We start from the raw sequence: 13,207 nt of genomic DNA, 5'->3' as shown, positions 1-13,207 counted from the left end.
TCTACGATGTGATAGAGTAGACTTCCTGACGTTGGAAGGGTGTCATGTTTATGTCACGTGTAAGAGAAACGGTGGTTCGCGGCAGCGGCATGCGAGGTCAGAAAAACGCTACAGTTTCCGTGTGACCCGCATGCATATCGCATCAATACGACGTATATAAATTGATTTTTCTCACTGAAAAATCTTGCTAAAGAGTCCACACGCGTATATCGATTCAAACGATGATGATTTAAACTAGTCCGCGGTGTCTCGGTATTTTTGTTTCCCGAATTTTCATCAGTATTATCTCTCTTCAAATAAAAAAATAAAAGGAAACAGTTTTTTTTCATTCGTCGATCGATATCCGTGAAATTTGCCAGTTCCCATTAGGAATCAGTATTTTATTTCGTCCATCGCACGCATCGACTCTATTTTTAGAGGGAGGAACTCCTCTCTAAAAACGATCTGTTAGTTAGAAACGGGACGCGGTTTCGGTCACGGTTAAAACTAAACGAATCATGTCGATTTTCAATGGGATACTGATTATCTTGTCGGTCGCCGGTTGCATCGGTCAGAGATCTCCGCGTACGCCGGAAACTCCTTCTCGTCACTTCCGTCAGTTTGAGGAGAGCCGAGAGAATCGTGGATACGTCGAGCAATGCCGTGCCACGAATCTGTGGAAAGGTCAGCTGGCATACGTGAACGTGATCGCATTTTTAGATCCCTCTTGGTACTACAGTTATAGACAGACAATCATGTAAGTCTCTGAAACAACGATCGTCACACACAGTTACTCTACTTAATATTCCGACGCTATTCAGAACGGAACAATTCTTTAAACATTGGTCCGAACAACTTCTAGTTTTGGAGAAGTTAGAGAGAAATTAGTGTAAAAAGAAATTGGAAAAATTGCAATTGGTCGGAATCGCCGGAAAATAATTAAGATCGTTTATCATATTTTTATATATTTTAATGAAAATTTAACCTTTTGAAATGTCTTCCCCATTCCTTCTCCTACATTTTTTCTTAACTAAAGGGACCTTAAATAGCACACGACTGTACTTGAGTTTGAAGCGAAAGGGTTAAACTCACACGCGTGTTACCAGCGTTACATTTTACATATCTTTGATTTATATGTTTGAAAATTTCTCGAGGTGAAATACTTTAAAGTCATTCCCTTCAAGGTTGAAATTACTGAAGAGAAGACTAGACAAATCTGGGTTCACGAATATCTTATTCTTCTGCGTGGTACCACCATCGGGTTTGCCGGAAGAGAACACGGAGAACAGTGTCGAGATAAAAACATGGAGGGAAATATCGAAGAATATATGGAAATCCGAATATTTGTTTGATATTGACCAGAGAGTATTCGATGATTCCACAAAGAGTAAATATGATATTATCTTCATTCAAGATAATCTTAAGTTAAGGATTTGGGAAAATTTTCGCGCCTTGAAGGATGAAGTGGTAATCATCGATCGGTGAGCATTTTTTAAATTTGAAAAGCGATAAAAGCATTATAATACTTGTATTTAATATTCATAAAGTTAGATGATTATAGATAATTATTATTACAGTTGTGGAAGATTGACTTATCAAGTTATAGTCCCCTGGAGCATATTATACTTCCCTTATGTTAAAGCGGCTATTCTTTCAACGTACAAAGATGATCCCTGTGGTCCTTGCAATGTAAGCATGTATACACAATCTGTACTGATTTTTAACTCATTAATACCCAAAGTCGCGTGTACGCATAAATAATAAATACTTGCAATGTTATATTATAAAGTGTTATAAGTAAAAAAGCTAATCGGTCGCTGTGTACCACCACCGCAATATCGTATGATGGGAATTAATGAGTTGAAAGATTCTTTAATGAAGAATATTAAACATTGACTTGTTTTTTTAACGAATAGGTGCAATCGTCTGTAGACCGCGATTCAATGGATTATGAAGAGTATCTTTTAAAAAATAAAAAGAAAATTGATAATAAACAAAGTACGAGTAATATTACTCCTTTTAGTACGAATTCAAGTACTATTTCAACTACAGACATAGAAATTGGAACAACACTTGAAATTAAAAAAGAACAAGAACAAATACAGATATCGAGTACAATATCAAACTCAGGGATGACTGAAAGTTACATAGGAACGGGAGATCACATTTTATTAAATAATCAGACGAATATAGATAATAATTCTTCTACAAATGAGGATGCTCAGAATAAAGAACCTAAAGCTTTGCCTTTACGTATTATACTATACGCTCCTCATTTGCATCAAGAAGGTAAAATGTTAAAAAAATACACGCATCTGGTTCTGAAGACAGGAAGTCCAGATTATCATGATCATTTCAATGTGAAGAATACAGTGTCTGATGAAGAGGTAACATTAAACGTGATAAATATTTCTACTTTATTTACAAAACAAATTTTTAATGTTACTAACTCCTTTCCTTTTGGCCATTGAAAAGAATAAGATGCTAATATCTCAATTAAATACAACATTAGAGGATAAGAAATTAACCGAATACGTGGACAGTATAAACGAAAGTCCAGGATTGTATGGAGAAATTTCAGATTATTGGCGAACTCAGAACGGCGAAGAAGTTAATGATAAAAATGAAAACACTGAATTTTTAGACTACGACGATACCACGGTAATGATAACTAAAACATTTTTTAAATATTAATTGCATTTAAATTAATATGGTTTTTAGGTAGATGGTTCGGAGAGTAATATTAATGATGCTTTCGTTAGTGAAAGTAGTATCGTAAGACCAAGTGAAATTGATACAATTAATACGGATCCAAATATTGAGAATAACGATGATGCGAATGACTTCACCCAGCAAAGATTAATGGAGCATTACAGTAGACTATTGACATGGATCTACTATATTATTTAGATCATGTTTGTTCAGAAGAATGTATTCTACCGAGATAATAATGTACATACACTGTACATACATATAATATATACATATTTACACAAGTAATTATAACATTTATATAATTGTAAAATAGAAATGAAAAATTTTTATTTATATGCTGCTTGAAATTTGAGGAACAGCTTTATGTATGTACTATTAGATTTTATGGATATATTAAAGAAAAATTAGTATAGTATTTCTTTTTTTTTCCACTGATCTCGAAGTAAGATGCAAGCGTTGAAAACTTTACCGACAGTCCCTAGAAAAATCCCTAGAAACGAGTTCTCAAATTATGCCATCCTTATATAAGGATCAATATATTGAATAGATTGCAAAGAAATTTGGGAGACGTGTTCAAGAGGCCCTAAAGAATGATAGTCTGGTGTTTATATTACCAAATCGTCAAAAAGTTATAAAATATTAAAATTGATGTCTGTCGACGTAATATAAACATTTCTACGAATCGTATGTCCAAATGGGTATAGTACCAGACTAACATTCTTTGGGTCGGATAGAACAAAACGAGAACTACGATTTCGTTCATTATTCATTCGCGAAAGACGTCAAAAAGGTAAAACAGATCACAAATTTAGTTCCTCATTTTTTCTGTAGGGCGCAGTTCATTCGCAGCTGGTGTATGTGAAGCGGGATCGACGCGGTGATGCGAGCGTCGAAAACTTTACCGACAATCCCTAGAGAAATCCTTAAACGCGAGTTTTCAAATTACGTCCTCATTTCTAAACAGAATCTAAAAAAATTTGAGGGACGTGTTCAGGAGGTTCTAAAGAATATTTGTCTGGTCCTTATATTATCCAAATTGTCAAAAACTTATAAAATATTGAAATTGCTGTCTGTCAACGGTCAAGAAAATGGCGGATCGGACTCACCTGCATTGATTTATTCGTAATATAAACATTTCTGTGAATCGTATGTCCAAATAGGGACCAGACTGATATTCTTTGGGTTGGATAGAATAAAACGAGCACCCAATGGATGATGTACAAGTCTCCAGGTAGACGTAATTTGAAAACTACGATTTCGTTGATTGTTCACTCGCGAAAGACGTCAACAAGGTAAAACAGACCAGAAATTTAGTTTCTTGGTCATTCTGTAGGGCGCAGTTCGTTCGTTTGATTAATAAACAATTGTAAAATTAAAAATAATAATTAAATAATTTTTAATAGAATAATTAAACAAAATTTTGCAATATACCCACGCGAAAATTAAAGAAATAAACAATTTAAACAGATTTAACAATAATTAGATTAATAAACAATCGTAAAATTAAAAATAATAATTAAATAATTTTTAATAGAATAATTAAATAAAATTTTGCAATATACCCACACGGAAATATAAAGAAATAAACAATTTAAACAGATTTAACAATAATTAGATTAATAAACAATTGTAAAATATAAAATAATAATTAAACAAATATTAACAAATATCAGATAGAAATAGTTAAATGTAGCTGGCCGCGGAACCGGTGCGCGCGCAGCACCGGTACAAGCGCGACCTAGAGGGAGGTCAAATCTAATCAGTCTTATCGCGACCGCCGAAGGATACGGATCGAGCTGTCAAACATATACCGGTACGGGTTGATCCCATGGATATTCGTGCATGGATTTATCAGTGTGTTACCACAAGTGTTATTGTGTGTGCCTATGGTGTTTCCTATAGTGTTTCCCATGTATTTTGAAATATTTATACGGATATATTAGTGCGTTTTATGGTGTGGTCACCCATGTGTTTTGACATTTTTATACAAGTGCATTAGTGTGCTGTGTGGTGTGGTACCCGATGTACCTGCATGTGCTTTATTGTGTTTTATGGTGTGGTTTCCTATGTGCTTTGGCATATATTTACGGATTTATTAGTGGGTTTTATGGAGTGGTACCCTATGTGTTTTGGCATATTTATACGGATTTATTAGTGGATTTATTAGTGGGTTTTATGGAGTAGTACCCTATGTGTTTTGGCATATTTATACGGATTTATTAGTAGGTTTTATGAAGTGGTACCCTATCTGTTTTACTATAATTTTGCAACTATTTTATGGTGTTCTATGGTTTTGATCTTCATGTGTTTTGGGATGTATTTGCATGTGTTTTACCATGTTTTATAGTGTAGTTATTCCCATATAGTTTTGCATGCATATTTTTGAATTATCCTATGTATTAGCATATTAATTACATCAAATTGAGAGAAAACATATATCGTTCAAGAATCGTGATTTTTATGCTTTCAGATGAGTGCTTTACCAGTGGGGGTACCGTTTCTTTGACGAGCCAACAGACGAGCTATGGATCAATCATGGATCAATCTAAGATGCGTGGCGAGTGCAGTGGTGCAAGTCAACGATCGGTGAGTCGCATGCTTTAAAGTTCCTCCGGTTCCCATCATGTCGTAGGACGAATGGTCCGTAGCGACACGGGAATTGGTTGTAATTTTTATTTTTTGAGCGAGCATAGTGACCCACGAATATCACTGTATCGTTTTATACAATGATAATCGTGCAAATTGTTTTTTTGTGTATTTTATGCCTTAGCTCAGGATAGGGTTTTCTTGTACATATTTACATATACATATAGATTTCGAGTTTAAAAATGTGGAGAAGTCGGATGACCCTCCGATTTCACAATACACTTTCTTTTTTATATGTACAAGAATTTATTTCGCGATGAGCAGATTTCAATATCAAAGTAATAAGCATGAATAGTTTTAATTACTCCAACTACTTACTTTGATAAGGAAATCGCTCTTGAAATTGAACGGGTTTTCCGATTTTATTCGTGAAATTGGCATCAGGATAGTATATGGGTTGGCCCCCACAGGGGGGTGGGATTTTCAGATTTATTAGTGTTGCGAAAAATTTACAGCGCGAGGGTAACTATGACAATGCACTGACTAGTATTCGGTGGGAATCCTTTTGGTTTTTAAATTCAATCCAATGTATTATTTATTTAATAAAATTAGTTACAAGGATTCCGCGGCATAAGACCGTGAAACACCATCTCATGGGAGACAAACCCATGCATTACTAGGCCTTTGCAGGCGCAGCTTTAGAATACGGAACATATGCAAATATGTTACCATATTCTAAACTGTAGTCCTTTTGTCTATACTATGGGCGTCCGTCAATCTGACACCGTTGGATGCAACGTGTTGGACGGGCGGGTAGCGCTCTTAGCGAAGGGGTGCATCCTGTCCTGGCGTTACGACGTCCAGGCGGGGTGGGTGGTATGTAGCGTCGAGCGCAAGTTCAGGGGGCCTAAGAACCTCCGTTGCCAGCTGATATTAGCAGTGCACCATGTTTTACGTCATAGTTGCCCAATTTTGCTTTTTAGTATTTGCTCTTCAAACATAGTTTAAAGCTCCTCTTTCGTACTTGATATTCATTTTGTCACGTTTACGATTCTCGACCCTAAATACTCATCATTCGCACTTCAGCCTCACGAACTCTATCACATAATCATTTATCCACCTGCATACCTTTGTGTAGTGAAATATTACCCCGTTAGATATTAATGTACCAGTCATGTCTCTAGATCAGGAGTTTCTATTTTAATTAGTGTTGCGTAAAATAACGCGAGAGTAAATATGACGATGCACTTACTAGTATTCGGTGGGAATCCTTTTGTTTTTTAAACTCAATGTTTTATTTAATTAATTAAATTAGTTACAAGGATTCCGCGGCATAAGACCGTGAACACCATCTCATGGGAGATAAAACCATGCATTACTAGGCCTTTGCAGGCGCAGATTTAGAATGTGGCGGAGTACCAAATCTTCCATTTGATAAACTGCAGTCTTTTGTCTATACTATGGGCGTCCGTCAATCTGACACCGTTGGATGCAACGTGTTGGACGGGCGGGTAGCGCTCTTAGCGAAGGGGTGCACCCTGTTCTAGGCGGGGTGGGTGGTATGTAGCGTCGAGCGCAAGTTCAGGGGGCCTAAGAACCTCCGTTGCCAGCTGATATTAGAAGTGCACCGTTTTTGCGTCATAGTTGCTCTATTTTGCTTTTGAGCATTAGCTCTTCTTTCGTACTTGAAATTCATTCTGTCACGTTCATGGTTCTCGACCCTAAACACTCATCATTCACACTTCAGCCTCACGAACTCTATCACATAATCATTTACTCACCCGCATACCCCAGTATAGTGAAATATTAGCCCGTTAGATTTTCTATTTTAATTAGTGTTGCGAAAAATTTCAAACGCGAGAGTAAATATGACAATGCACTGACTGGTATTCGGTGGGAATCCTTTTGGTTTTTAAACTCAATCCAATATATTATTTATTTAATGAAATTAGTTACAAGGATTCCGCGGCATAAGACCGTGAAACACCATCTCATGGGAGATAAACCCATGCATTACTAGGCCTTTGCAGGCGCAGATTTAGAATACGGAACATATGAAAATATGTTACCATATTCTAAACTGTAGTCCTTTTGTCTATACTATGGGTGTCCGTCAATCTGACACCGTTGGATGCAACGTGTTGGACGGGCGGGTAGCGCTCTTAGCGAAGGGGTGCATCCTGTCCTGGCGTTACGACGTCCAGGCGGGGTGGGTGGTATGTAGCGTCGAGCGCAAGTTCAGGGGGCCTAAGAACCTCCGTTGCCAGCTGATATTAGCAGTGCACCATGTTAGTGTCATAGTTGCTCAATTTTGCTTTTCAGTATTTGCTTTTCAAGCATTGTATAAAGTTCCCTTTTCGAACTTTAAATTCATTCTGTCACGTTCACGGTTCTCGACCTCACGAACTCTGTCTCATAACCATTTATCCACCTGCATACCTTTGTGTAGTGAAATATTACCCCGTTAGATATTAATGTACCAGACATGTTTCTAGATTAGGATTTTCTATTTTAATTAGTGTTGCGAAAAATTTCCAACGCGAGAGTAAATATGACTATACACTGACTAGTATTCGGTGGGAATCCTTTTGGTTTTTATGTGATAAAATTAGTTACAAGGATTCCGCGGCATAAGACCGTGAACACCACCTCATGGGAGATAAAACCATGCATTACTAGGCCTTTGCAGGCACAGCCATAGAGTACGGGACATTTAAGTATGTCGCAGTCCATACGCTAAGCTGTTTTAAAGTCCTTTTGCCTATACTATTAGCGTCCACCACTCGGACACGTTGGATGCAACGTGTTCGATGGGTGGGTAGCGCTATTAGCGAAGGGGTGCATCCTGCCTTAATGGCCAGGTGCCATTACGGCCAGGTGCCTTAAACAGGCGGGATGGGTGGTATGTAGCGTCTGGCGTATGAACTAGGGGGCCTAAGAACCTTCGTTGCCAGCTGATATTAGCAGTGGACGCATGTGGAGTCATATTTGCTTAATTTTGCTTTTCAATATTTGCTCTTCAAGCATAATTTAAAGCTCCCCTTTAGTCATGTTGCTAGATCAGTATTTTCTATTTTAATTAGTGTTGCGAAAAATAACGCGAGAGTAAATATGACGATGCACTTACGAGTATAGGGTGGGAATCCTTTTGGTTTTGAAAGTCAATGTTTTATTTAGTTAATCAAATTAGTTACAAGGATTCCGCGGCATAAGACCGTGAAACCATCTCATGGGAGATAAAACCATGCATTACTAGGCCTTTGCAGGCGCAGCTTTAGAATGTGGCGCACGACCATATGTTACATATTGTAAACTGCAGCCTTTTGTCTATACTATGGGCGTCCGTCAATCTGACACGTTGGATGCAACGTGTTGGACGGGCGGGTAGCGCTCTTAGCGAAGGGGTGCATCCTATCCTAGGCGGGGTGGGTGGTGGTAGCGTCGAACGCAAGTTCAGGGGGCCTAAGAACCTCCCTTGCCAGCCCTATATTAGAAGTGCACCGTTGTTGCGTCATAGTTGCTCTATTTTGCTTTTCAGTATTTGCTCTTCAAGCATTGTAGAAAGCTCTTCGTTCATACTTCAATTTCATTCTGTCACGTTCACGGTTCTCGATCCTAAACACTTATCATTCACACTTCAGCCTTACGAACTCTATCACATAATCATTTATCCACCCGCATACCCCAGTATAGTGAAATATTAGTCCGTTAGATATTTATGTACTAGTCATGTTTTTAGATCAGGATTTTCTATTTTAATTAGTGTTGCGAAAAATTTCAAACGTGAGAGTAAATATGACAATGCACTGACTAGTATTCGGTGGGAATCCTTTTGGTTTTTAAACTCAATCCAATATATTATTTATTTAATGAAATTAGTTACAAGGATTCCGCGGCATAAGACCGTGAAACACCATCTCATGGGAGACAAACCCATGCATTACTAGGCCTTTGCAGGCGCAGCTTTAGAATACGGAACGTATGCAAATATGTTACCATATTCTAAACTGTAGTCCTTCTGTCTATACTATGGGCGTCCGTCAATCTGACACTGTTGGATGCAACGTGTTGGACGGGCGGGTAGCGCTCTTAGCGAAGGGGTGCATCCTGTCCTGGCGTTACGACGTCCAGGCGGGGTGGGTGGTATGTAGCGTCGAGCGCAAGTTCAGGGGGCCTAAGAACCTCCGTTGCCAGCTGATATTAGCAGTGCACCATGTTTTACGTCATAGTTGCTCAAATTTGCTTTTTAGTATTTGCTCTTCAAGCTTTATATTTATAAAGTCGAGTCACTTTTATTAAAATAGTCTAGTTTATTTCCTCGCTATATTCTCCATTCGCTCTCGTCTTCGACTGATCTCACACCGCGTTACACATTTCCTTTTACTCCCAATTACTCTGTCTTTGGGCCAGCCCATATACTAAATCGAAGCCGTGAAATTTCGCCGATATTCTTACTTTTAATAAAGTGAGAATATCATCTTTAGTTTTTGCTAATTATACGTTTTAGCTTAGGCATTTCAGCACACATGAAGAAAACTGGTAGGTGAAAATACCTTTGGCCTTGTTCATTTTTATGCCCAAAGCTCATTCGGGTACTTAGATGTACTCGCGTGGGTGGAGGGCGGTGGATAAGGTTTAGTTTTAAGTGTAATACATTTTGGCGACTGACAAAAGTAGTGAACCAATAGTGAACCACGATACAAGTTCCACATGGGTGTGTGTGGTTAGGATGTGGGATTTGTATCGTTTATTAACAATCTTAACTTACTATAACATTACAAAATACTTATCAAGAATAAATTGAAAAATTTTTACATTAGATAATTCAATAGAATACGAAAATGAAATGTATTACTTTAGCATAATGTTCACTATTATTTGTCAGTCGATTTCAGCAAAAAGGTATGATTTTATTAGAGTGTGAAAGTTGAATTGAACTCGGGTGTCGGAGGCGTCCCGGGACGTTCTCCCTAGGTGTAGGCATTTTTGCACCCGGGTGGTTGTATGAGAACCGTGGAGTGAATTTTTGTGAGAATGATTTTTGCCCTTTTTTAAATATAGCGATAGGCAGGCAGGTAGTTTACTTCTGGTGTGATTGAGTTTAGTTTATAAGTAGGCAGGGCCAGAGCAAGCTTTCATGTTTCTCTTCGTATTCTCCTCTAATACGTGAGAAGCTTGTATCTGGGGTTGGGAAACCAAAAATCAAGAGAAAAGATGAAAATGCAATTTAATTAATTTATCAATTAATTAATTTAGCATTCTCTCTTGATTTTTTCAAGGCCAAGCCTTATTAGTTTGTAAGTCGTAGTTGTGGTACTAGACCCGATTACAAAAATGAAGTATAAAAGTGAAAGTGCAGTGAAGTGAAGTGAAGTGAAGTGAAATTAAAAAGTGTTTTGTGCTTGGACATTTGCAAAAATTGTGCAGGTATGCGGATAGCGATTCAAGGGATCGTTGCTCGTTTACGTGTTACGTTTTTACAAATGTCTGAGCAAACGTAAAATTTTCGCGCGTGATTTTTGTGAGGCTATTGCCGAAGAAAGAAGAGGCTATACGCTGAAGAGCCCCGGCAAAATTTGCCCAGAAGAGGGGAACTACTAATGGCTCTCCATCTTTGGATGGACAGTCATTCTGTCACTATGCTCGCTAATTTGTTTTTTCATTTTTTAGTTTTTTTTTGTATGATCCTTTTGCACATATCGTCGAGAACATATTGAACTCGAAATTTTATGAGTTCAATAGCCAGCTCGTTGAATGGTCAACTCGCGATTTTATTTCCCCTATTTCTTTTTTCTTTATTATTTTATTGAAATAAATTATTCTTTTCTTATTGATTTGCCCATCTATTATATTTCATGTTCTCATTTTAAATAGGTTCAATTTATTTAAAACATAGCCTGGGTGAGTTCTCATTTTATTAAATATCTCTGAGATTGTAATGGTAATTATATTTTCTGTTCTCTGCATTTTTCATTTCAATTGTAATCGAAGTTATGATGTTAATTATATTTTCTATTTCAGCATTTTATTGTTGAATTTTTATTTTGTTAATTGTTACTGAAATTATGATGTTAATTATATTTTCTATTTCAGCATTTCATTGTTGAATTGTTATTTTGTTTGTTTTGGGGGGTTTTGTAATTTTAGGGAGGTCACTATTTTATTTCAGGAAATTATTCTCCTCATGTATATAATAATCATCTTTTCTATTACAGCATTTTGTTGTTCAATTGTTATTTTGTTAATTGTTACTGAAATTATGATGTTAATTATATTTTCTATTTCAGCAGTTTATTGTTGAAAGTTTTATGTTGTTTGTTTTGAGGGGTTTTGTGATTTTAGGGAGGTCACTATTTTCTTTCAGGAAATTATTCTCCTCATGTATATAATAATCATCTTTTATTACAGCATTTTGTTGTTCAATTGTTATTTTGTTAATTGTTACTGAAATTATGATGTTAATTATATTTTCTATTTCAGCAGTTTATTGTTGAAAGTTTTGTTGTTTGTTTTGAGGGGTTTTGTGATTTTAGGGAGGTCACTATTTTATTTCAGGAAATTATTCTCCTCATGTATATAATAATCATCTTTTCTATTACAGCATTTTGTTGTTCAATTGTTATTTTGTTAATTGTTACTGAAATTATGATGTTAATTATATTTTCTATTTCAGCATTTTATTGTTGAAAGTTTTATGTTGTTTGTTTTGAGGGGTTTTGTGATTTTAGGGAGGTCACTATTTTATTTCAGGAAATTATTCTCCTCATGTATATAATAATCATCTTTTCTATTACAGCATTTTGTTGTTCAATTGTTATGTTGTTAATTGGTGCTGAAATTATGATGTTAATTATATTTTCTATTTCAGCATTTTATTGTTAAATAATTATTATTTTCTCAATTGTTTCTGATATTAGGATTTTAATTTTATTTTCTATTTCAAGATTGTATTGTTTAAATTTTTATTTTATGTTGTATGTTTTGAATGGTTTCACGTTCTTATGATTTTAGGGTGGGTCACTAACGTAGCCACCTCCATGTGGTGTGACCTGGTAATTGATATCGTTTTCTAAAGATAACTTTTAGAAAGCGATATCAAGCTAAGAGCTACGATAAAAACATTTATATATTTTTTAATTGGGAAACAATAGTTTAAATTCAGAAAAGTATTTTCGGGATTGCAATATTACCATATAGAACGTATAACTATAGTAATTTTATAGTTCCTGAAAAAGAAACTTGTATGATTTTTGACTAATTACAAATGACTAATTACCTCCTTCTTTTCGAAGTCGGTTAAAAATAAAATAAAAAGAAAATCATAAAATATGGAATTTAGAAAGAACGAAGTTGTTTGATACGCAATGGTAGAAAGAAATCAACCCTGGCGAAGATATTTCAAGCAGAGACGTTGTACATTGGAAAGGCCATGACTTTATCCATGACTCTGGTCAGACGCCAGATCTCGCTCTTGTCCACAGAACACATAATTTCTGCTTTTCATTTGATAGAAATTCGCTACGTTGACTAACAAATATTTTTCTTATAACAATTTTCGAGAGGAATTCATTATTGAATGAAAGTAAAAATTTGCATAAATGGAGGATGGATGGGATGAGGTAGGGTGGGTCTCCACACCACAGCAACCTCCTCGTGGTGAGAACTGGGCAATCGTTATTATTTGATGACTAATTAATAACTGTATCATTATTTCTATGATATATTTATTAATTATACCCGTGGGCTGTTTTACCGACGCGGAATCCGAAGGTCGGCCTCGATGCTTGAGAACGAACGCCATCTGTTCTATCCTAGTATAAAAATGTGAAATACTTCACACTGCAACAGTCTAATCCATTTTGATGGTAATAGCAAATTACTTCGATATCAAAGACTATACCCTATTACTCATTGTCAGTCAGTGTCT

The 13,207-nt window shown here is 36.3% G+C and overlaps 1 protein-coding gene across 1 annotated transcript; it reads left to right on the top strand.

Moving 5' to 3' along the window:
* Nucleotides 1-131: 131 nt before the first annotated feature.
* On the top strand, nucleotides 132-3,109 carry LOC114879878. The gene is made up of 6 exons (XM_029195241.2): nucleotides 132-736; nucleotides 1,164-1,460; nucleotides 1,557-1,668; nucleotides 1,896-2,366; nucleotides 2,455-2,640; nucleotides 2,701-3,109. Exons 1-6 carry the CDS (start codon nucleotides 498-500, stop codon nucleotides 2,887-2,889), a joined length of 1,494 nt encoding a protein of 497 aa, XP_029051074.2. The 5' UTR covers nucleotides 132-497; the 3' UTR covers nucleotides 2,890-3,109.
* The last annotated feature ends 10,098 nt before the right edge of the window (nucleotides 3,110-13,207 follow it).

The sequence above is a fragment of the Osmia bicornis genome, chromosome 4 (assembly GCF_907164935.1).
Source record: "Osmia bicornis bicornis chromosome 4, iOsmBic2.1, whole genome shotgun sequence".
Classification (NCBI taxonomy): Eukaryota; Metazoa; Arthropoda; class Insecta; order Hymenoptera; family Megachilidae; genus Osmia; species Osmia bicornis.
Note: the sequence above shows the minus strand (reverse complement) of the source record. Positions and strands in the feature narration are given on the sequence as shown.

Excerpts from the sequence above, each read along its gene's own strand:
- LOC114879878 (XM_029195241.2), top strand. The coding sequence starts at position 498 with ATGTCGATTTTCAATGGGATACTGATTATCTTGTCGGTCGCCGGTTGC. Across the intron at positions 1,461-1,556 it reads GAAGTGGTAATCATCGATCG|TTGTGGAAGATTGACTTATC; the intron begins GTGAGCATTTTT and ends TTATTATTACAG. Across the intron at positions 2,641-2,700 it reads TAGACTACGACGATACCACG|GTAGATGGTTCGGAGAGTAA; the intron begins GTAATGATAACT and ends TATGGTTTTTAG.